The 23,961-nt window shown below is 29.9% G+C and overlaps 2 protein-coding genes across 3 annotated transcripts in view; one reads left to right on the forward strand and one right to left on the reverse strand.

Moving 5' to 3' along the window:
- Nucleotides 1-9,115, reverse strand: part of LOC100166465 (facilitated trehalose transporter Tret1) — a 13,837-nt gene extending 4,722 nt beyond the window's left edge. Inside the window, exons 1-3 of the mRNA XM_001946496.5 lie at nucleotides 8,754-9,115; nucleotides 2,082-2,282; nucleotides 1,624-1,880 (exon numbers count right to left, since the gene is read on the reverse strand). Of these exons, the coding sequence (XP_001946531.1) occupies nucleotides 1,624-1,880; nucleotides 2,082-2,181 (357 nt within the window). The 5' untranslated portion in view covers nucleotides 2,182-2,282; nucleotides 8,754-9,115. The remainder of the gene's footprint in view (nucleotides 1-1,623; nucleotides 1,881-2,081; nucleotides 2,283-8,753) is intronic.
- On the forward strand, nucleotides 3,195-23,325 carry LOC100168616 (facilitated trehalose transporter Tret1-2 homolog). Of its 2 annotated transcripts, none has more exons than XM_016805223.2 (6): nucleotides 3,195-4,887; nucleotides 16,492-16,674; nucleotides 19,311-19,375; nucleotides 19,674-20,036; nucleotides 20,882-21,354; nucleotides 22,690-23,325. In XM_016805223.2, the coding sequence occupies exons 2-6, from the start codon at nucleotides 16,502-16,504 to the stop codon at nucleotides 23,197-23,199; spliced, it is 1,584 nt and encodes a 527-aa protein (XP_016660712.1). In that variant the 5' UTR covers nucleotides 3,195-4,887; nucleotides 16,492-16,501; the 3' UTR covers nucleotides 23,200-23,325. The 2 variants fall into 2 exon arrangements, with proteins under 2 accessions (XP_016660712.1, XP_001946479.3); XM_001946444.5 differs by lacking the exon at nucleotides 3,195-4,887 and adding an exon at nucleotides 15,723-16,193.
- The last annotated feature ends 636 nt before the right edge of the window (nucleotides 23,326-23,961 follow it).

Below are 23,961 nucleotides of genomic sequence, written 5' to 3' on the forward strand. Positions count from 1 at the left end.
AAAAAAAAAAAAAAATGTTGGAAAATTAAGTTACTGCCTTATTCGTTGCGCACGTCGATATATAGGTGCAGGTGTTTTCTAACGGATGGTTAGTTCGGTTTTTAGGTCCACACGGACAAGACTAAAATAATTAACTAGTCACATTTTCAAAGTTTAATTTTCATCTCCCTGAAACTATATGCATAAGCTGCAGGTAGTACATATCAGAGATGGTATACTGGGAATATAGGTGAATAAAACTGTCGTAAAATCATATAATATAGATAAACGCCTTATTTATTGTATCAGACACTACCCAAGCACATACATTTTTGAAATAAAACAGCACCCGAATAAATTAATATGCAGTCTATACATTATTACTTATTTAATTACTAAAAGGAAGATAATGGGATTTACGTAAATTAGGTATAAATATACTTATAATGCTATAACCTATACCATGGTATAGAAAACCAATAGTCGTCAAATGTTCAATTCGATTTTTGTCTCGAATATATCACATTTCAACTATCGGAATAGACTTTTGTGTATTGTGTCTTCAAAATGAATTAACATAATATGTACCTATTGTATTATCATTATTTTAGATGAATGTTTTTTTCGTATAATCGTATAGGTAACCGTATACATAAATATTATGCTCGAGTGAAATTATATTGAAAATTAAACCATTTTTTTTTTCTATAGCGTATATACGGGTGAAATATCGACGTTGTAATGATTATGATTTATGATTTATGACGGTGAAAAACGATTACGGAAATTAGTTCATAATTATGATTACAAAAGTCTTAAAAAGTGGGTTATTAAACTGTATTAGAATAATTGTAAGTGCGTCAATTATAACTCAGAAGCACCTAAATAACCTGTATATTATGGTAATATATGGTAATATTATGTTTTGTCATTATAATAAAATAATAACCGTGAACCACATTATTCACGTTATTATGTTAACGTCTACATTTTTTATAGGTATACGCAATAACTCGATAGCAATATGTGCATGGTTGACTGGACTTTTGGTCCCACCTATAGGTACCTACTGCTTTTAATCTCGTTTAAACATGGGACTAAATTATTACGAATTCCGATAACGTTCTCTAAATATTATAAATAATTATTTGATACCTATAATGTATTATTATATAATATTATATGGAACATACCTACACGGCTACACCAGGCCGTTGCAAACCCGAAATATTTCTACTAAAATAAAATTAGTGAGTTACAAATCGTAAATCGCGTCGCATCAGAAAAAACCTGCAATTAAAGCGGTATAGTATATACTGTATACCGATTTTGGGTATCAGGTCTATACCAGGTGGGTCCCGACTCCTGAGTTGATTTTGATGGTACCTACTCATCGGACTACGTATGCGAAAATTGAGCAGTATGGCGTAGTATGTATTATGATTATGGATAATATGACTTACCTAAATTTGTTTTTTTTTTATATTTTTATCGAAATATTTATTGTTTATTTTTTTACAATACATTTTAAAACTGTCAGTAAACCGTGTGTCATATCGAGACCTACAAGTTTTCAAACCAAACACGGCAAGTCGTTAGAACATAGTTTTGCTTTGATAAAATTATTATCTATGTCATACTCACGCTCTCCAACCGCAACAGACATAATATCCATCCGGCAATCATGGGGGCGGCCAGCCAGAGCAGTAGTGTCTTGCGACCATACTTTTGACCCAAAAAGCCGGCAGGTAATGCTCCAATCAGTGCGCCGACCACGTAAATCGATATGATCCACGATTCCTGTTCGGTAGACCACATCTTCAAATCTTCCTCTTTGGAATTTCCTTCGGTCGGAGACCATCCCGCGATGACTGTGCCCGCCGACAGCGACATCAACGAGGCTAGACATAACGTTATATTAACATAAAATGTACAATATTACTATGACGGTTTTAACTGAGGATTGCAGGTCGAACTTAATTCTCTTCTCTTAATCTTATTCTATATAAAATTATCAGATATTGTATTGTTCAAAAACATAAACTAGAATATTATTTAAGTACGAGTATAATATGGGTACGAATGCTTTAAAAATATGTTACCTAGAAAGCACGCCAACAGTTGTCGGTGACCAGACTTTGCCTCCTCCTCCTTGGTTGTTCCGATAAGTCTATCATTTTCTCTGAACTTCTTTCTATCCATATTGATCTTCTCATATATATTATATAAGTATGTAATATATTTTATACTGATAGACGCAACATGTTTTGAACGTTGATGTTTTAAGTCTCATGGAATACAGTCTGAAACATAGAAACATCCCCATATACAGAGTGTCTAACCGAGTTAACACAATTATATAATACAACCGTAGGTAGTCTTTCATCAACAAATTTAAACTTAAATAGTAAATAACTAAAAATTATTAAAAGGCTCAGTAAAAATAAGTTATTCTACTTTTCAGTTTTCATATATTTACATAAAACAGCTTTAAATTATGGCTGAATCAAATTTTTCAGAAATACAATATAATGAATAGCAAAAAGTTAAAATATGTATACAAAGACTTCCCAATACTTTCTTAAAAATTTCCACATTAAAAAATGGTAGAAATTATTTTATTGTTTTAAAAATTTAATTTTTATGTATTTATATAAATTATTAAGCAATAATCTGATTTTTTCTTAAAACCTAGAAAAAATTAATTTCAGAATTTACAATAAAAACATTAAGAAAAAAGAATCATTTTTAATCAATTATTTAACTAATATAATTAATTAACATATACATATTAAAAAAATTATTCACAATCTTTCCATATTAATACCTTAATGATCATCGGTAATAATACTAATCTTAGTTTATTTTTTTTGCAATCCATAGGATAATATAGAAAACCTCATACAATGTTTCATTAAACAATTATAATTGTAATAAGTCTATAGTTATATTATATGATAATAATTATGAAAATGGTATCATTTTCATTGATTATTCGAATTTTTATATTTGTTTATAATATATACCATAATAACTAATAAGTATAGGTACTATTTATATTTATTCTTATAAATTATCATTTTGAAGGTGAATCATTTTTTTTTTTTTTTTAGTTAATTGCACTTTGATATTGCATTGATGTTATTTATTACTTAATGTGTTATAAGTTTTGATGAATTATTGAATTGCTGAATTGTTATACCTATTTTTTAAATTTAAGTTTATTCCTTATAAGATAACATAAATAATTTTAAAAATATATATTTACAGAGTGATCCATTTAACGTAAGACACTAATTATACTAAAATTAGATGGTTAAGCAATAAAGTGTCTTACGATAAATGGATCACACTGTTTATATATACATATGTACTAAAATTATAGTATAACTTCCACCTCCTACTCTGAGTCATGGGGCTAAATTCCCAGAAACTCAGGAAAAGGACTACAAGTCCCTCTAACCATGCAATGCATGAGTATATTTAATGACAGCCCCCTGCTGACTTAACTTGACTGCAGTTAGCCAACTGTTTTTTTAGGAGACAAATAATGTCAAATCAATACGATGCCGTTATTTTTGTGACATTTTAATGAGTGAAAAGCGATCGAAAATTATTAGTGTGTTTTGTTCATAGTGCATAAGGTCTAAGGTGATTGTCTAATCTCGAAAGTATACAGGCACATAACGCTCGTATCAATGAATGTTTTATTTTTAATTGGTGCAGTTCCGTTCGTGCAGGCAAATTTCAAACAATATTATGGTAAATATTTTATTATTATTTTTAAGCTACTAAAAATGATTTATAAATTAATGCTAAATCGCCTACTAAAACTGCTGGACTTAAGTTGGGGTGGATTTCAATTTTTATTCATTTACACATTTACAGTGTTTACCTTGAGCAAATTTTAATATTCCAAAAACTATTACAATATAGGTAGTAATAAAATTAATAAATATATTAAAAATACTGAAAATACCGTTTTTACGGTTAGTTGAAAATGAAATATTGAACAACGATTCGATTAAATGTGAATGAACCAGATAATGATGCAAAATCCGTTTTAAAAATTAAAATCTACCTAAAAAATAACCCCTCAATTTTCCCTGTTGATCAGGTCTAAATAACGGAGTTTTGTATGTTGCCTGCAGTATCTTTTAAATTGTCTTTAACTAAAGATAAAAATGAAATACCTAACTACTTTATATTATATTTTCTGGTACGTATAATTATTTATAAAACCATCGATCAACCGTTTATCACATGTAGCTTATTTAGACATGTGACGTGTGTGGTATGTACTGCCGTTTATGGTGTACAGTGTCAAATAAGCAAATTGAACACAGTACATAATATTGCATACAAGGCGCATATAACTGCATAAGACGGCACTAAATTACGATAAACTTTCCAAGACTTTGATAACGCTATAGGCAGTGTATTATCAAATTTCGTTTTAATCTATCTATTGTAATGATAGCCACTCTTTATAAATAGATTATTTTAAAAAGAATTTCATCATCATAACCCTTAACATATATATTATAATATTGTATATACAGTCACGCAGATGTTTATATTATAATATAAACATCTGTGGTCATATATTATTATACCCTTTTGATAAATAAACTGTTTCATCAGATCGGACGACACCCCTCGACCACACAAGAGCACTCTCCCTGCGTACGCCATTGGTGACAGTCATACGTGATGAGATATATAATATATGTTTAGTATAATATTGTCGTGTCTTAAATAATAAAATGTGTAGGTACTCTTTGAAATAACTCTAATATAATAATTGTGTTCTTGATTAACATTAAATAATAAGTAAATCAATATTAAACCTATTTCTTCTTCCTTCGTTCATCGTATACCTAGCAAGTTTGCAGTCGAATTATTAGGGTAAGTTAATTTACTATATATATAATATTTACTTATGTGTGTGTACATATATGCATATAAGAAGGTAGTAATTTAGAATTTGTACGCAATATATATATAAATAGTAAATCATATATAAGTAAATACGTACCTATATATTGAGCACACATCTTATTTTCACATTACTACACTATTTTTAGATCACGTCATACTTTTTTATACATACTTTGCATTGAAAACATTATGATTTTAAAACTATTCATGCGGTCACTTTATATTTTAAGGTTTGACAGTTTCATTACGATATTTGCGACGCAAGTAGGTACCTACCTACGATAGGACGTTATCAACCTTCAAAATAATTGAAACATATCTTCGAATAGCTGTTTGTATGTCAATCGTCCGAGGTTGGTAGTCAGAATGGCTTTGCTTGATTTCGATAAAGTACATTTTCATAATACCTAATAAGTAAAATGTTTAATTTCGTTTGTAGGAAAGACTATTTGAAGTCTTAATGGTGTGACCATAGATTATATTATACAATGCATGTAGGACATTCGTATTTCAATAACATAGCGGGTAGCGTTCCCAAATAAAGTAGAGAGATGGAAATATAAATTGTGTATCTTCCATCCTACTGGGAAAAAAATTGGTTATTTTCCATGAATAAATAATAATAATATATTATATATATTATAATAATTTCATGGAGTATAAAAATTATTTCTGGATGAGACAGTCAATTCGGGAACGTTTGATAAGAACTATATATGCTATCCATTGTATATTAGGTACCTATCTATGGGTGTGGCAATGTTTGCAATTCATTATAATGTTCAATTTTCAAGTGAAAAGGTCATTGATGAACTTGCCAAGAAGCTTAGGAATCTGGACATAATACTGTAAAATAAAATAATATTATGCAGATTTGTACTAGGTACTTTTTTTGTTAATTTTTATAATTTTTTTTGAATATAGAATACATATATTGATATGTGATGATTTATAAAATGCAGTTATAAGAGGATGTGGGGGAAAATTCCCTAACAAGTTTGCCATGAATAATAATTTTGATATCCCCCCCCCCCCCATGTAACATGTTTATTACGCTACTAATTTGCATAGGTATATCGTATATAGGTACTATATTGTAGCGTTAGTACTTAGTATATTATATTATTATATTACAATTTGATCACGTTTAGCTGCTTAAATACTTGAACGACTGTGGTTGAATAAAATATAAATACAAACTAGGTATACATTATAAATTATAATTTCGTTTTGATGGTAAACTAAGAATAAAATTAACTATATGAATAGGTACGTAAAATGAAATTATAAAATATAAAATAATCGAAAACCATAAATAATCTACGGTCATTGGCTTATGAGTTAGATAAACCAAAAAAAGAGTATTAGCGTAAATATACTTATTCTTCCTTAATTTGTTTTTTGTTATTTCCCGATGATTTTTTAAAAAAAAACTAGGGATTTTTTCATTTTTGATCCATAACTAGATCCAATTTTCTACCAGAAAATCTCAATGTCTAAAATCTTAAGTATTTTTTTACTGAAAATTTTTATAAAAAACACATCATATAATAAATATTCATTGCTCCGCTCAGAACCTAAAATTGTGGATTAATTATATTGGGTTTGGAATTGTATGAAAAGTTATATGAGTTATGAATCTCCGTTCTCCTTGTGACGATCAACATAATATAGAATAAAAGGTAATATATGCATAAATATAAGAATAATGCACAATAACAAATAACAGAATTCACTATTTTGTATCTTATTGTTATAATGCAGCTTTTCTAAATTAATAATAGTCGCTAAAATTACTAACTAGTAAAGTAATAAAACTAGTTGCGTAAACTGCAGTCTGCAGTGTAAGAAAATATTGTAACCGATATAGGTACCAGTATACCACGTGAAAAACAAGTACTTGAAATACCTGAACCTCGAAACCACAATTATGTATGTATACCAAGATCAATAAAGTGAATCGGTACATCGTACATTCTACTTATTATAATACTTATCATTATAGAATATAGGTATATTGTAAAAATTAACTGAAGTCGATACTATTATTATATTATTATCAGATGAAAACTAAAAAAATTCTTAGAGTATTGATATTGATATTTTAAGGCAAGATAATTAAAAAAAAAAATCATCATAAGAATTTTGATACGTAACTTTTATTAATTACTAGCTGAATTACCGGGAAAAAAAATTCAGATTGTTCAACTCCTTTTAGGTGTACCATACTGTGGAAGCAATGTGTTTATAAGTGAAAATCATAGTGTACATATTATATTATAATTTATTATAGGCCATCTCGACCGTCGTTGTCCATGAGATTCGCAGCAGTACCTATATATTATCAGGTAGGTAACGCGGTAGACCCCGTGTGGTTAGTATGAAAGTGTATAACTTAACTCTAAGGTATTAAAGTTATATAAAGTTTGTCGTTTTTACTTAATACAACCTACGGTGGATTAATACAGTCAATTAATACAAAATCCTAACCTAACCGTACTAAAACCCAATGAATAAAAAAACCAAATATTCGTAGGTATGTATAGATAAAGAAGAAAAATAAAAGAGGAAAAATAAAGAAAAAAACACACACAAACATTCATTTTTATATAATATATAGAAAAAAATAAATTGCAATTTTAATCATAACAGTGGAATTCACAGACATTTCTTTGAAATAAGAGAGAAAATGCATTAATACAATTTTGCTAAACGTACATTATTACAGCATATTAAAAATATTACCCAAACAAATTAATACATTACATTGTTTTATAATCGTTTACTCAAACATATGGAAATTTTAACAAAATGTCCCAAATAAATCTATAATTACCTAAAATAAATAGGTAATGTCTCTATTAAAAAAATCTTTATCTACCATCAAGCACGTTTGATAGCTTCATTATGCATTAATGCCATTGTGACAGCAACTACCGTGTATCGACCATCATAATATCATATCATATACATCGCATATCGAAAAATATATTAGAAATCCTCATAAATTAAGATTAGGGTTACATAAAATATCGTACTTACAATATTATCTATACTACCTATAGCTATATATATATATTTAATCAACGTGGTTACTACTAACCAGTCAATTAATTAAATAAATGGTACGATCGAAACTGTGGGTAGACACGCGTATTATATACATAGTATATATATATATACACTAATACATACATATTATAATCGCAGAATTGTAATGATAATACATAAACACATAGTATACTGATAAGGATGATTGATGATTGACGAATGATGAATGGTTCTTTTAAATGTAGTTTATTTTTATAAAATGATTATTAAATTTTAACGATTATCAATTCAAAAATAAAATACAAAAATGTATAATATATAATAATGGTTGATTTATTTTTGCTTATTGAATACTGATGCATAATTAAATGTCACCTACTTAAAACAACTAATTATATTTTTTATATTTGTAGAATCCACAATGTGGATGAATAAATATATTTACCAGTAAAAGTTGAAAACCTATGCTAATAAGTCCGTTATCTCTAAAAGTCTAAACTGATCAAAGGATACAACCTTATTCATTAAAACATACAACTGGTTGAAAAATATTATATAAACAAATAGGTGCGATTTCTAATAGCCTTTTAAACCACAATCTACGAGCAAGAGGCTATGCAAATAGTTTTATATGGCAATGAGTTTTTCGTGGTTTTAAACGATTAACACTGTTCAAAATAACATTTTACTTAGAATAATTGATTTTTTTCTATGTTTTTTAAGTACCTACATTATAGTTATGAGTGAAAAAAAATAATAAAACCGTGTAACAGGATAAATACCTTCGGAAAAATGTTGATAAGACCGTTCGTGATAATATTCCAATATTGCTCGATCAATTGAACAGCGTTTTATCGAGTAGCTGGTAATTAAAACAATAGAACAGTACACTAATATTTGATGTCCAATCTAAAAGTAGTTTGAAACGTTTGTACAATATAAATATCGCTATATTATATTAAACAGTTTGATGTAATAATTGTCTTAAACTATATCATTGCGATGCACGTGTGGTCGCTATCGTAGGAACACTGCGGCTAGTCTCGTAGAGCATAAGTTATTTAATCTTGGCGCACACAAAATGTAACGCGCGGATCGTATGCCGCTGAAGAATATAATATATTAACCAGTTTGAATATTACTATGCACTTCACCAATCTCAGTTCGGAGGAAACTATAATGTGTGTTATACTGTTATGTAATAATATTGATATCCATTATTATACGTGACCTGTAGATGCGTTTTGATTTTTTTTTTTTTTTTTTATCGCTTATTGTACTTTATTCTTGGTACACGTGGCGGGGCTAGATAAGTATTTTTTTTACCTAGATAAAGACACAAAGACGATTAATATTTAATTAGATGTTCAAATAAAAGATGATTAAAATCTGAATTCATGATTATCTAGATATTCGAATAAGATATAATTAAAATCTAAATTCACACTTACTCGGATAAAGAAAATTATGTCAAATTTTTTTTTTATCTAGAGAAAATATATGTTTTTTTTAGTACATTTAAATTATATAGTGTGCATCAAAAGTCCTTAATTATATATGGTTAAAAGTTCAAATACAGTAATTAATAAAAAAAAAACCATTGAAAAAATACAAAAATAGAAAACATATTTTTAAAATCCCACAAATAAAATATTGAATAACACAATATTATTTCATCTACACTTTTTGTGATGCATTTACATTGTTTTAAATTTTAACGAAATATATCATGCAGGTATAATCAATTGTAAAATACATTTTTATTATTGGAAACTCCCTATGAACATTGAGTACCTTTTCATACTTTCTTTCATTGTATATATTTATTTGTGTTATTATTTGAGTCAAAAAAATTTCGTCTGTGGACAGTCACCAATTTGGTGAGTCGTCATAGTGTATTACATATAGGTATGTAGAATACATATATTATAATACTATACAATATTATTGTTTTTCCTAACCTGCAGGTGTTAATTTTTAGAAATGAAAATTTAGAATCAAATACAAGTGGTAATAAAATAGGTTTTGAAGGATACACATATATTGCAAAGAAAAATGGTTAAAAAATCTTTCTACTTGGAAAATATACTCCAAAAATAAATAGAATTAATTAACAAGCAAAACTAAGGATTACTATTTTGAAAATTAAACCTTCCACGACAACAGAACATGTTTACACTTTAAACATATTTTAATACACTTTTGTTCTATTTTCATTGGAATTTTTTTGTGTTGATTCTTTTTTCCTCGTTTTTTATTTTTAATTGGTTCTTTTCCTTATTAAATTGTTTCCTCGGTCGTATAAGCAAAATTGTATTTAAATTCATTTTTTTAGTAGATATATATATAATATGACTACTTTAGGTACTGAATACATAATAGAGATTAATAAAACATTTTTTAAACTATGCAGCCGTTATATTATAATATTTGCAACAAGTTTTTAAGTCACTTCAAAAAATACCATATTTATTCTTGTTCGATGAATTCTTAAATAAACACGTCTTGTTTGATTAAATAAAAATACAGTCTAAATATATAATAGTTATGTATATTGCTTTACACCTTACATAATACAACATTTATACATAGGTCAACGATTAGGTATAATCGTTTTTTTATTTTCATGCAAAGATTATATTTTTAGTTTTATATTATTTATATCACATAGTAGGTACTATATATACTACCTATATAAATATAACTATTGTCTATTGCTATACCTTAAATATGATCTTTATGCGGTATTTGTATTTTAGATTGCACAATGGTTTATGTAGAATATTACTGTTTTAAATACTGTTTATTTAAACAGATTACATAATCCGTAGGTATAGGTATGTGAAATTTTTTTTCGAATATAAAATCTCAAATTAAATTCAAGGTAGGTATTAAATAATATTAAATATTATTATACGATATATCTATAAAAAAAATGTCGAGCCGTTAAAATCTCCTATAACATCATTTGTAACGTACCCATCGATTATCATCATGCTATGTTGCATAAAAAAATACTCGGGATACACGGGTTCCTGTCAGGAGCGGCTCCAGAGACATGGTTAGGAGGGGGGGGAGTGACAATTTTCAGACAATTTCGATGATTTTTTTTGTAATTTTGTTTTTAACAATATAAAATTGTTTAGAAATACAGCTTGGGGGGGGGGCGGTCCCTAGGACCCCTGGAGCTGCCTCTGGTCGGTGTTGTGATAATTGTTCAATATATCATAATAATATTATAATAAATATTAATTTATGTCGCACGCCGATAATACTATCAACGAATATTCAACTGTCCGCGGCGAAGAACATAATCGTTCAAAATCCGACAGGGTTAATATACATTCCAACTACGTCATCATCCGTTTTTATTGACCATCGATGATAATTATTGTAATAATCATAAATAATAATAATAAACATAATCGTATAGAATAAATTATTGTGAAGCACGGGTAAACTCGAGTGCTCGATTAATAAATGATATTAGTTATTGTAATATCATGATGGTTATGTCGCGGTAAGCGGTTAATCTGGACGATTGTCCTCCGTTCTAATTGAACGATTATCACGATAAATCATAGTGTGTATAATAATAATAATAACGTGTTGAGCTGTATATAATTTTATCCGTCATGCAATTGACACGTCATGTAATAATATAATAATAATATAATTTACGGGAGATGTCTGTAAAACGCGACCAGTACAGATTATTATTGTTATTATTGTCTCCATCTTGCACAATTATTATTGTTGCGCTCATAATATATGAAAATATGTAATGTCGTTTTAATATAACATTATATATTAGACCAACTCAAGGACGGGGTATAATAGTAGTTCTCGGAATGTTCTCGTCTCATCTGACTTAACAAGTTAAAAGTCGGAATAAATGATTTAAAATCATTTTATTGTGAGTCTACTACTGTGAGTCGTAACTTGATAGTCACACGAAAAGAAGTGTTCGTTGCGATACGAATTTAAAAATAAACAACGCCTTATAAACGTATATTATGAAAGTAATGAATTTCGTCCGCTATCCAGTTGTACCTATAGGTAATACTATCTAGATATAACCAGATATACTGATAAGGATTGAAATATAACATACTTCTAAGGATACAAAATCCTGATAACCGCGTTTGCCAACCATATATAACAATTGCGTGGAACAGTGGCGGCGTACCCAGGAAATGAGGGAGACTATTATATTATATTATATTATATTATGATAACTTCAACCCTCATATTGACCATGTTACAATATCAAGATAAAATTGGGTGAGGCTCTCCTGTTTCTAGAGAAGTCACTGTAATGAATGTGTTAAATTTAAATTCAATGATATAAAATGATTACATAATTGTATATAAGTACGAAAGAATGAGTGAAGAAGGTCTGTCAGCTTATAATATTACTACCTAAGTATATTTTATGATATTATTATGATATAAATATTAAAATATATAACATAACTGTGATAAAAATAATTTTACTATTGGCCAATAGTACTACACGTTAAGCAAAATTAAATTTTGCTGAAAAAATTGCATTTGAAAATGTGGTTGTGTGTATACAATTATAATCATAAAAATTAAAGCGATATTACCCTAAACCTAGGGTTAACGGTATTGAAATTTGAAACCGGTATTGCGGTATTAGATTCGGTACTGGTATGAAACGGTTTACCGAAAAACTGTGGTACCGGAAAACTGAAAAACACTGAAATGATATGCTGAGGGAGTAAACAATTTTTAAAAAACATTATATTACGGTATGTTTTCCGGTATGCACCGGTATTACGGTATGTACCGGTATTACGGTATACCGTTGCAGCGGTATTTGTGCAAAAACCGGTATACCGGTTTTGACGGTATACCGAAAAAACCGTCAACCCTAACTAAACCATGGATATGGTACCATGTATAGATAGATAGGTATAATAAAATAAAGTAATGGACTGAACGTAGAGAGAGAATTTCGAGGAATACATTGTTATAAAGAGTTAGCATATACAACTTGGTCGGGCATGGTCCATTAATACCTATTAATGAGTGAAAGAAAGATAGCGAGAGAGAGAGACAAGTCTAATAATCATTAAAAAAAAAAATAGTTTACACTTATTTAGGTTGTATTGTATGCAAGGGTATTGAATAGGTCTTACTTACAATGTTGGCACTTATAGACAACCTTGGCAAGAAGTGGGGGACCATTTACTTAGAATATAACTGATTTATCAATATCTACATGCATTATCCCTAATATATTTTTACAGTGATCACTGATAATTAATATTACTACCTATTTGCAACACATCTATGAATATTATTTTATAAAATTATAAAACAAACTTGTTAAACACAGTTGGGATTCCTTTACTGTAGAATACTAATTATTTAAAAAAAAATTTACATTTCTAAAAATTCACATTTTATGAACATTTATTTTATACAAAAACAACACGTTTTACAATTATAAACGTCATCGCCTTTAAATGTCTACTTTTTTGAATGGTAACGTACATTTTTAATTTCATACTCAGAAGCAGAATATTTTATGGAGTAGATATTTCGAATTTTGAATGATACCTAAGCTATAAGTTGCATTTTTATAATATTTATAAAGTCTTATGAGAAAAGGCACGAAGTATAGATAAACATTGGTAACTACCCCACAAAATGTTGGTCAATTTTCATTCATCTAACAAACCCTTATGCGTACCTACACTTTCATATGTAGAAACTCGCCATACTGTTTTAAATATGTAGGTAGGTAGTGTATGTTTTAAATAACATTATATAATAGGTATACACGTTATACATATATTATATACTTTGCACTTCATGGTTGGTTAGGTTAGGTTATGTTGATCGTTATTTTTTTCAAAAAGATTAAACATTTTCAAGAAAGCAGTGTATGGTATTATTATATATATATTATATACTGTCGACACGTGCACGTGTCACTTGCATAATTGCATCTACCGCCACCACTCGATTCAAGGATAGCGCTTGATAAATAATAATTAATATTCATAAGCTGCATGGGTGAATAAGTAGGTAACATAAATCTAAATGATCATGCCGACTGTTGATATTATAAATATAATTTTAAGTTAAATTTAGCCAATATAATATAATTCGATCTTCGATAACATGCATCAAAGTAGGTTCACAGAGCTTGTTGTTGTTTATCTGCACATATTATAGCTGATATACGACGAGTACAATTCAAAATATGTTATATCAACGTCGATAGCCACAGTCCACAGTTATAAAAACGAAAAAACAAAATTTGATTTATCCGTATATAACTCAAATAGTTTTCAAATGTTCAAAAAATATATAACTATAAAGATACCTAATGTTTAGTTACAATTATCTTTTTAAAAATATCGTACTAACACAATTCCTAACTAACCAATTATTATGTTGTAGATATATTTTTATATATAACCTTAATTTTCATGTTGTAGTATAATCACAGCGAAAATGAACATTTTTATATCAAAAAATATCCTAATCATATTATTTAAATATTATTATAATATAAGCTAATAATCTGAATTGATGTTTTCTATGGAATACGTTTTAAATTGTGTTATATTTACGCATATTTTATGTTGAATATAATGTGGTTATATTAGTCTATGTTGGTATTTTTTTTTCTCTAAAGGTTTAACATTTAAACGTTATTATTTTTCGGTCAACACGTGCCAACGCCACGGTGGTTTAACGAACGCCCAACTCGTGAACTGGCTATTTATTGTATTATAAATTTTAGTTATTATAATAATATATTAATGTATGAAAGAAATTGACTAATCTTTTATTATTAGTAAATTATCATTATTTAACGTATTGTATGTTATACACTCGTATTCAATATATTATTATATTATATCCATGTATGATTGTAACATGTTTATTGTTTATTCATAGTCGATTGTCATCTCTAATAATAATAATAATAATAATATAGGCGTTATTAAGACCTAAGCATCATAAATGTACTGGTCGTTTTAATCATAGAAACTTACAACATTCATCACCATCACTTAAATTATATTATGTATATAATAGATATTTTCGAACTTTCTAGACTAATTGTAAGCTATTTATATGCATTAGAATATTGTTCAAATATTCTAGTTTTATTTCTATAAATGTTAATAAAAATGTTTGTGTTTAGTCAAATATTTTGAAATTGTTACACGAAATTCCTCATAAGTTGTATAAACTGTAGATATTAATTACAAAATTACAAAGGAGGTCAGCTGACCCACAGTTAATATTTTCTGATCAAATTGGCCTCTTTTCAGATCCTGGACCCCAGAATAAACACACATACAGTATAAATTATTTTTTTTTGTTTTATATACCTAGTACACAAGTATAGATTTCTAATCTGGTTTTAATAAGTGGCCCCTTGAAATGTCCTGACCCACAGTTTCCTAACTATGGATCCGCTCCTGTGCAAGGTCTTTGATAAATTAGTCATACTACAGAATCCTAAAGTCACTGAAAAAATATTATTAACGTATTCTTTTAGAAATAATAGACATTTCACATTTGAAATTCTATTTTGTATTTAAATTTTAAATGAAAAATATCGATTTTAGTTATTGTTTCAATTCAAAAAGTATGATATGATACCGTAATAATTAATAGTTGAATTTATATGATTTTTATTGGATTAAATAAGTTGAAAATACTGTAGAATAATAAACTGCCTTAAAATTGAATTAAATATATATATTTTTAGAAATAAAGGCTGATTAATGCTCCGCTAAAAATCGCCTTTCTTATGAAATGATTTATCATTGATATAAAACCTGACACATCCATTACAGTGACTCCATTACAAGCCGAACATTCGAAAACCAAAACCTGTTGTACAGCAGATCAAATTTCCTGTTTTTAAAAAAAAATTATATTAAATTATTTACTTTTACAAAATGTTTTAAAAAAACTGTCATGTTCTCTGGCTTTAAAGTTTTTTGTTGATTCTAAGAAAATTTTGTGTATCTAAGAAAATTAATAATACAGGTATTAAAAATGTATTTATTATTCTCGTCTTTGAAATAATATTTATGTGATTTAACTTAATTTAATTGTGTTTAGTTAAATTATATATACTCTTCAAGAACCTTGAAAATATTGTAGCAGTTATCAACCGTACTCTTGTAATAAGTATTATTTGTTTACTGTGAATATAACTTGTAAGTAAAATATGTTTAATACTTTTCCAAGACCACGTTTTTCAGTAATTAAACTCGCCTAGATAAATGTTATAGTAGGTACGTTAATCGGCTACGCAGAGAGAATTAGATTATTGTTACGTATTTAAAAATCTAAACTGTTTTTGATTTTTAAGAATAATTTTGATGAAAAAGTAAAATTCATAATATTATTTAGTCTTATAATCTTATTGTCAACTAAAACAAACGTACAAAAGTAATAGTTGTATTAAACAGTTTTTAAAAACAAAATTATCTAATTCAATGTTTTCGTTTTAAGGTTCTGTCGTATGCATTCAGTCAAGATGACTCCCAAGATGGGTTTCGGACATGTATATCTAACATTAGCGGCATGTATGTCATCACTCTTTCAGTTTCTGAGATGGTTCATTGGATCCGTTATTTTCGCACACAACAGAAATCCATTGCTGTTATCATTAACGTCTTCTAATAAAAGTGCAAGGTAAGAAGAAATTAAAAATAAAAATAAGTGACGCATTAAAAATTCTCATGAAACAAATATGTATTTTTTAATAATAATAATTACTCGTAAAATAAAAGAAGATAATATAATATTATTCTAAAATAATAAAGTAAGCTTAAGATATTTGGTTTTACGTTTGCGAGTACATTTTAAAAGTTCGATAACTCCTATTGGAAGAAAATTGTTTTTTCTCAAATTTTGATGAACCAAATCAGAAATACAAACCTTGAAAGCTAGGCAAGCCCGGATTAATAGGTGGGGGGTCAGGGCCCAGGAGCGGCACGGTCCCGGAGCCAATTGATTTCGGGGGCCCATTTTTATTCCCGAAATATATTTTTATATTTACAAGTAATTATAAAAAAAAATGTACTCAATTTTTTATCACGAAAAACTATTCAATTATAAATAAATATAAAATGTATATTTTAATAATTGATAAAAATATAATGAATTTTATAAAATGGAAGTTGTGAACTACAATGTAGGTATATATGCATTACGCATGGATGATAATATTTATATTATCTATGATTGATGAGGTAATATTATAGGTCAGGGGTCTCCAACCTTTTTTAACGGCGGGCCAAAATTGAGACACGCTTTGGCATCGCAGGCCAACATTTTTAAAGGAACAGAACGTTTAAGAAATTGAAGAATCGATAAGATTTATTTAGAAAAATGAATGTTTGTTTATATACTTTTTTCATTTTATAACGAGTTTTTATTTGTAAGTAAGCTTCGGATTTGAAGGCAATAGCCTTTTTTTAATAATAATAATAATAATAATAGAGAAATAATTTTTTGTATAAAAATGTGTGTCATTTAATATGTAAGATGATGAACGTATTTTATTTTGCTTTTTTTACTGATAAATTCCTTTTTCACTTATAAATGCTTTTATTGTGTTTAATTTTCAATTGATTAATAGTTTTGTACACGAAATACGTACAAACGGTACGAATCGATAAGATTTCTGAAGGCTGTGCTTTGTCGGCTGTTAATTATTTTTAATGAATTTTACTAACGGGCGATATTTACCGGTATCGCTAAATACTTTATCGAGTATTTGGTATGGCCAGTTAATTAAACATTTATAAAAGTACTCATGCTACCTACCTATATATAGATTAAAATATGTTCGTAATGCGTAGGTATATACTTACTATAGATTCAAAATTGTTTGTCGGTCCGCCCCGATTAAATTTTTTATGTACAAAAATATTTTAAGCCCAAACCGTCAACATTTTATCGAAGACAGTTTATCTAAGTACATAATAGTGATTTTTTTTTTTAATACACACTAGTTAAGTATACAAACTATTTAATTTTTTTTTGTAATTGCTTTTTATATAAATTAAATGTTTTTTTTTGCCTTTTTCGACATTTTGAATGATTTTTTTTACTGATTAAATCCTTTAAATCCAAACCCTAATTGTAAGTTAGTGTTAGTACTTAGTATATAGGTATAAATGACTATTATAAGCTGTTACGAATAACACCAAAAGAAAAAATAATTAATTAATTTAATTTAATTAATTCAATAAATTAAAAAATAAAACTAAATGAAAATAATATAATAAATATATTATTTTCAAACATAAATGTGCTTGGCGGGTCAACAAAAAACCAATGGCGGGCTGGATTTGGCCCGCGGGCCGTACGTTGGAGACCCCTGTTATAGATTATAGTACCTACAAAATTATACAATTATGTAAGTACTGTCGTAAAAATGTAGTTATACAATTTTTTTGAAGTTAAAGTTGAAAGAACGCCCACTTAGTGTGTGGTGTCCCTGGGCCCAATCTATTCTTAATCCAGGCTTGCTAATGAGGCTTAGGTGCAGATATAGGGTGGCTGCGTACGAGTTGATTACCTGGTCATTTTATTTTTTTTTTTCAATATTTAGTCAAATATCCAGCCTATTAGCGTAACCCGAGAAACACCACGAGGAGGTTGGCTGACAATTGTTTAAGTTGGCTGACTTAAGTTTCTCAAAAATGTTGTTTTTTTGTTTTTTCATATTTTAAAATTATTAGAATAAATGTAAAAAATTATTATTAAAAATGTAGTGATTAGGTAAAAAAATATTATTAAAAAAATAAAGTTATTTGGTAAAAATTTAAAACACTGTTTTTAAAAAGTTGTACCTGGTAATGAGATTACCAGTATACCGTATCATCACTTCTCTCAAAAAAAATTTATTTTTCTTGGTTTTTCTTAGATTTTCTAGTCCCACTGCGAATTCGCGTGTGGTGTCGGCGGACATGAGCGCGCATTGTGTGTGACGGACAAACTCTTTAACTACGTCTTTGGTATACCTACAACAATAGGGAATCAACTCATACGTACATCTTAAAATGACCCGGGAATCAACTAATACATAAAGTAGGTCTCGGGAATCAACTCACTTACTGCGGATAGGGTTTAGTGTTTACTTAGAACAGTTAGAACTGCGTATGGTTAGGTTATGGATTGGTTCGCTCTAGTTTTTTCGTTTATCGAAAGGGACGTGTCCACTATTAAACTCGAAAATTAAACCTATTTTGCCATGAAGTAGTATATAATTATTATATTATCTGAAACGGTGGACCAATCACGGATTTGTCTGTTTTCAGCGATGGCACACCATCTAACGAACCACAGGGCAAGAAGTTCAGACAATACGTCACCGCACTGTCCGGTGAGTAACACGTCATACATTTATAATGATATCTGATAATTACGATTACTATTGTCATTGCATAAAAAAATGATAATAACTTAAATATTTATTTTGAATTATTAACAATACAGTAATCATCTTTAAATCGAATTTATCGCAATCTCCAACATAACACAACCGTTATTGTGATATCCTGTATGGATATATATCATATATATATCCTATATGCTGCTACGTGTGCACAACGCCATTATGATTTATGACCTACCTACCCGCAGAATTTATTTACCAGTCTTTCTTTATCTTGTCATTGCAGCCACAGTCGGTCCGTTCGCCGTGGGCACGGTGCTTGCGTGGACGTCACCTGCGTTGCCCATGCTGTTGTCCGCAGACTCGACCATCAAGATAACGCCTGACCAGGGGTCGTGGGTGGGTTCCCTGATCGCCATCGGCGCTATCTTCGGGTCAATACCGGCCGGCAAGACCGCTGACTTGATCGGCCGAAAACCCGTCATCGCCTTCCTGCCACTGCCGTTCATCACCAGCTGGTTACTGATTTACTTCGCGAAAGACGTCTGGTATCTTTACGTGGCGCGTCTGGTCGCCGGCACCTGCCTCGGCGCAATCACCGCCACCGTCCCGATGTACATCGGCGAGATAGCCGAGAAGTCCATCAGAGGTAAGCGATCTTGTGCATACATTTTTTTTTATGTTTGTTACTATTATTAATAATATAATAAAATGTAACCACTTCGTCGACGCAATTTTCGTAATTTTAAATGCACTATACTGACCAGTATAATGGTAAAAATATATACGTAACAAGAAAATTGGCGACCACATTATAGTATATAGTCTAGGTATAAAGTATATTATTGTAATAGTTTTGTTTTAAACTTTGGATTTGGTGGCCCCCCCCGCAGACCAATTTATGACGCCCGTAACTTACTCCCCTAGGAAGCTTAGAACTATAGACCAATACAACTGTCTAAAACAATTAAAATTAATATTATATCCAATAAGCTCAGTACTGCGGTAGATTGGTATGCGTCATTAGAACGTTTATCCGTGAATAAATTACGTAGAGTTTATTATTTATTGCTATGCATATTTGTGATAAATCAAAGCCTTCGGACTGAAAAACATGACGAAAGCTTTTAATATTTTGACAGTTTTATATAATAATTTGATGATTTGCCTTATATAATGGACGTCGAACAAAAAATATGAAACCACTCTAGAAGCTTTTGAAATGTGGTGTTGGCAAAAATATTTTTTGTCAACCACGTATAATATTATATACTTAACATACTTATAACTGTACCACTAATTCATCACCCCCCCCCCCCCCCCCCATTAATGATAATATAATACCATATCGAACTGCAGGACATTATTATAATATACTATCATATTTTTATACACGACAAACGCGCTTATGTCATTATAAACGTTTATCCATCTAAGGGCCCGACCAAACTGCTATATTTTGGCGCTAAACAGAATGGCACACGTTTTCTGCAGGTGAACTGTGCTCTTACGTACAGGTAAACGTGACGCTGGGCATATTGTACGTTTACTCGATCGGTCCGTTCGTGAATTACGCGTGGCTGGCCATCATGTGTGGCATCTTACCGGTGATTTGGTTCATCCTGGTCCTGTTGGTGTTGCCCGAATCGCCCACGTATCTCTGGCGATCCGGCAAGAATAAGGAAGCAGAAGACGTGTTGGTTATGTTGCGCGGGAAAGACTACGACATCAGCGGCGAGCTGCAGGCGCTGCAGAAGGAACTCGAGGAGAAGAAGCCGAACGGTAAGTTAAAGGATATGGTGAAATCCAAGGCCACGTTACGCGCGGCATTCACCGCCTTGGGTCTGTTTGGGTTCCTGTCATGTTCGGGCATCAACGTGGTAATATTCAACGCCCAGACCATATTCAGCAGCACCGGTAGCATCGTATCCCCGAAAACCAGCTCCATCGTCATCGGGATCCTCCAAGTGAGTACCCAAACGGCTGCCACTGTCTTTATTGCAGTCAACTGTACGAAGACTTAACTTAACTTATTGATTTTTTTCTCTGACGTCATATTATATGCATCGTAGAAATTAGCATTGGCGTATTAGCGCCATTCACAGATTTCCATATAGTACTAGATAGCGAACAACCTCAAGGTTAAGCCTCAAGGTCGGTTGTCAATTATATTTTATATGGTAAATAAGATTAATTATGATTTATGTTGTATTGCATTTTATTATTTTAATTTTTAATTCCCGTTCATTAATAAAAAAAATTTTTTTACATAAATCATTTTACATTTATTATTTTAAAAACGATGTTACTCCTAATATATTTTGTATATAATAAATGAAATGTTTTGTCAACCGACAAAATGACGGCCGTCCAAATTTGAGCTTCATAGATAATATTATAAGAGTTCCTTATCTAGTGTAGTATGGAAGTCTGTTGCGCTATTGATATCACTCATGGTGTACACTGTATACAGTCTGCAATGGTTAATTCCACATGTATATTCCAATAGTACCAATACATTTGGTGATTTATGTTGTTGAAATGATTCTATTTTGAACCCTTTTTTTGGAATACCAGATACGTTTTTTAGTTCAATAAAAACTATCTTGATCTATTCCTACACAGACCATGTCATGTTTTCGAAAGCGTTTTATACGAAGCAAAGATATTAGAATAATAGATCTTTATTTGTATCTAACAGCAAATGGCATAATAGTATAGTTAATATTTATTTAAAAAAAGCTTTTTTAAATTTTGTTATTTGTTGTACTTATAGCACATTATTTTATTTATTTATTTTTAGCATTGTTCTATATAAAATACTACTTTTTTTTTCTTTGAAGAATATTTTGTATAATCATAAATTTAAGTTTTTAGACTTGTTCGATTTAATAGTAATGAATTTTAACATTAATTTATACTTATATTATGTTCTTAATTATTATATTTAGTAGTAATCATAGCTCCCTATCTCCGACACAAGCTGTGTACGCTTACACGAGGTAGGTTAATACATTCTGTAATTAATTGTTAATTTTGAATTGTAATAAATGTTTTGTTTTTGATGTAAAAAAAAAATTTATTATTATTTTGTTCGACGGACGATATCAAACCGTCATAAATTTGTTCGAACATAATTTTACTTACTATTACAATAATTATTTATTACGTTGAGATATTATAATTTTATATGAATATATTGCGAATAATATAAATCGACCAATATTTTATCATCACTTTCACAAAATATCATAAATCCTATAACGCGATTGACGCGACAATAATAATATTGTGGCACACAGGTCATATTCACTTTCACGTCGTCGCAGCTAGTGGACAGGGCTGGCCGGCGAGTGTTGCTGCTGATCTCCGATTCGGTGATGGCCGTGTGCCTCGGATCCCTGGGCTTCTACTTCTGGCAATTAGAGCATGGCGTCGACACGTCGGTGTTCAGCCTTGTACCACTCATCAGCTTGGGCGTTTACATCAGTACGTTTTCTCTAGGCTTCGGGCCCATACCGGGTGTCATGGTCGGAGAGCTCTTCAGCCCGGAATTTAAGGGACTGGCCATCGGAATCGTCTGTGTGCTCGCATCGTTGATCGAGTTCAGTGTCGTCAAGTCGTATCAGACGCTGTTGGACAACTACGGCCGCGGTGTCACGTTCGGAGTATTCGCCGGGTGCTGCGTGATGGGTACCCTGTTTGTGTTATTCCTTGTGCCGGAGACTAAGAACAAGTCTCTGCAGGAAATCCAGGATGAGCTCAGTGGCAAGAAGAAATCCGAACAGAAGCAAGGCCCGTCGGGATCATAGGATGCCAGCACTTAAACAACTTTGAACCAAAATTCGTCGTCACACGGTAGTGTTGCAAACAACCACGCACACATATAATTGTGATCCGCTATATAAATAAATAAAAAATGTAATTACAAATTATGATTTTTTTATTGTTTTTCTAACTTCTCCACACCATAAATTGTTCCCTTTGTTTCATATAGTACAATAATATCGCCTGAACATCGATTTTTGGATATAGATAGGTAAGTCATTAAATCATTTATATAAAAGTAAAAACTGAATTTATTATGCTTCGCGCAGTTGGGTTGAATAGAAAAATAGCACCCCGGTGATAACTACTGGTATTTTTGGTATAATATTATGTCAAAAAGTTTAAAGCTCAATATTCTGTGTTAGAGTTTCTAATGTCGAATTTCTTATTTATATGTTTTTTTTTTAATTGTATGATAATATGTTAAACAGGTATATGCATTGGATCGACAATTCCGCCCAATATAGATGCATACACTTTCCTCGGAACCATATCTTTAACCTAAATGTGTAAATTGATATATTTTCTTTTAAAAATGTTTAAAAAAGACATGCAACACCTTACACCAGTATATGATATTATTATGTTGCCAACGCGTGCTCAAGTCATGGTGAGACAGACGTACCTACCGCAAATATCGCCACCACAATCACTACAATACAATAATCATTAAATCTCATTAAGAATTATATTTTAATATGTCTATTATAATCTAAAAAAATGTAATTGCCAATTATAAAAGTATG

Source organism: Acyrthosiphon pisum, chromosome A3 (genome assembly GCF_005508785.2).
Source record: "Acyrthosiphon pisum isolate AL4f chromosome A3, pea_aphid_22Mar2018_4r6ur, whole genome shotgun sequence".
Taxonomy (NCBI): Eukaryota; Metazoa; Arthropoda; class Insecta; order Hemiptera; family Aphididae; genus Acyrthosiphon; species Acyrthosiphon pisum.

Bases quoted from the DNA above. Each gene is read 5' to 3' on its own strand.
- LOC100168616 (XM_016805223.2), top strand. From the start codon at position 16,502: ATGCATTCAGTCAAGATGACTCCCAAGATGGGTTTCGGACATGTATAT. The intron at 16,675-19,310 runs GTAAGAAGAAAT...GTCTGTTTTCAG, and splicing joins TCTTCTAATAAAAGTGCAAG to CGATGGCACACCATCTAACG. The intron at 21,355-22,689 runs GTGAGTACCCAA...TGTGGCACACAG, and splicing joins TCGTCATCGGGATCCTCCAA to GTCATATTCACTTTCACGTC.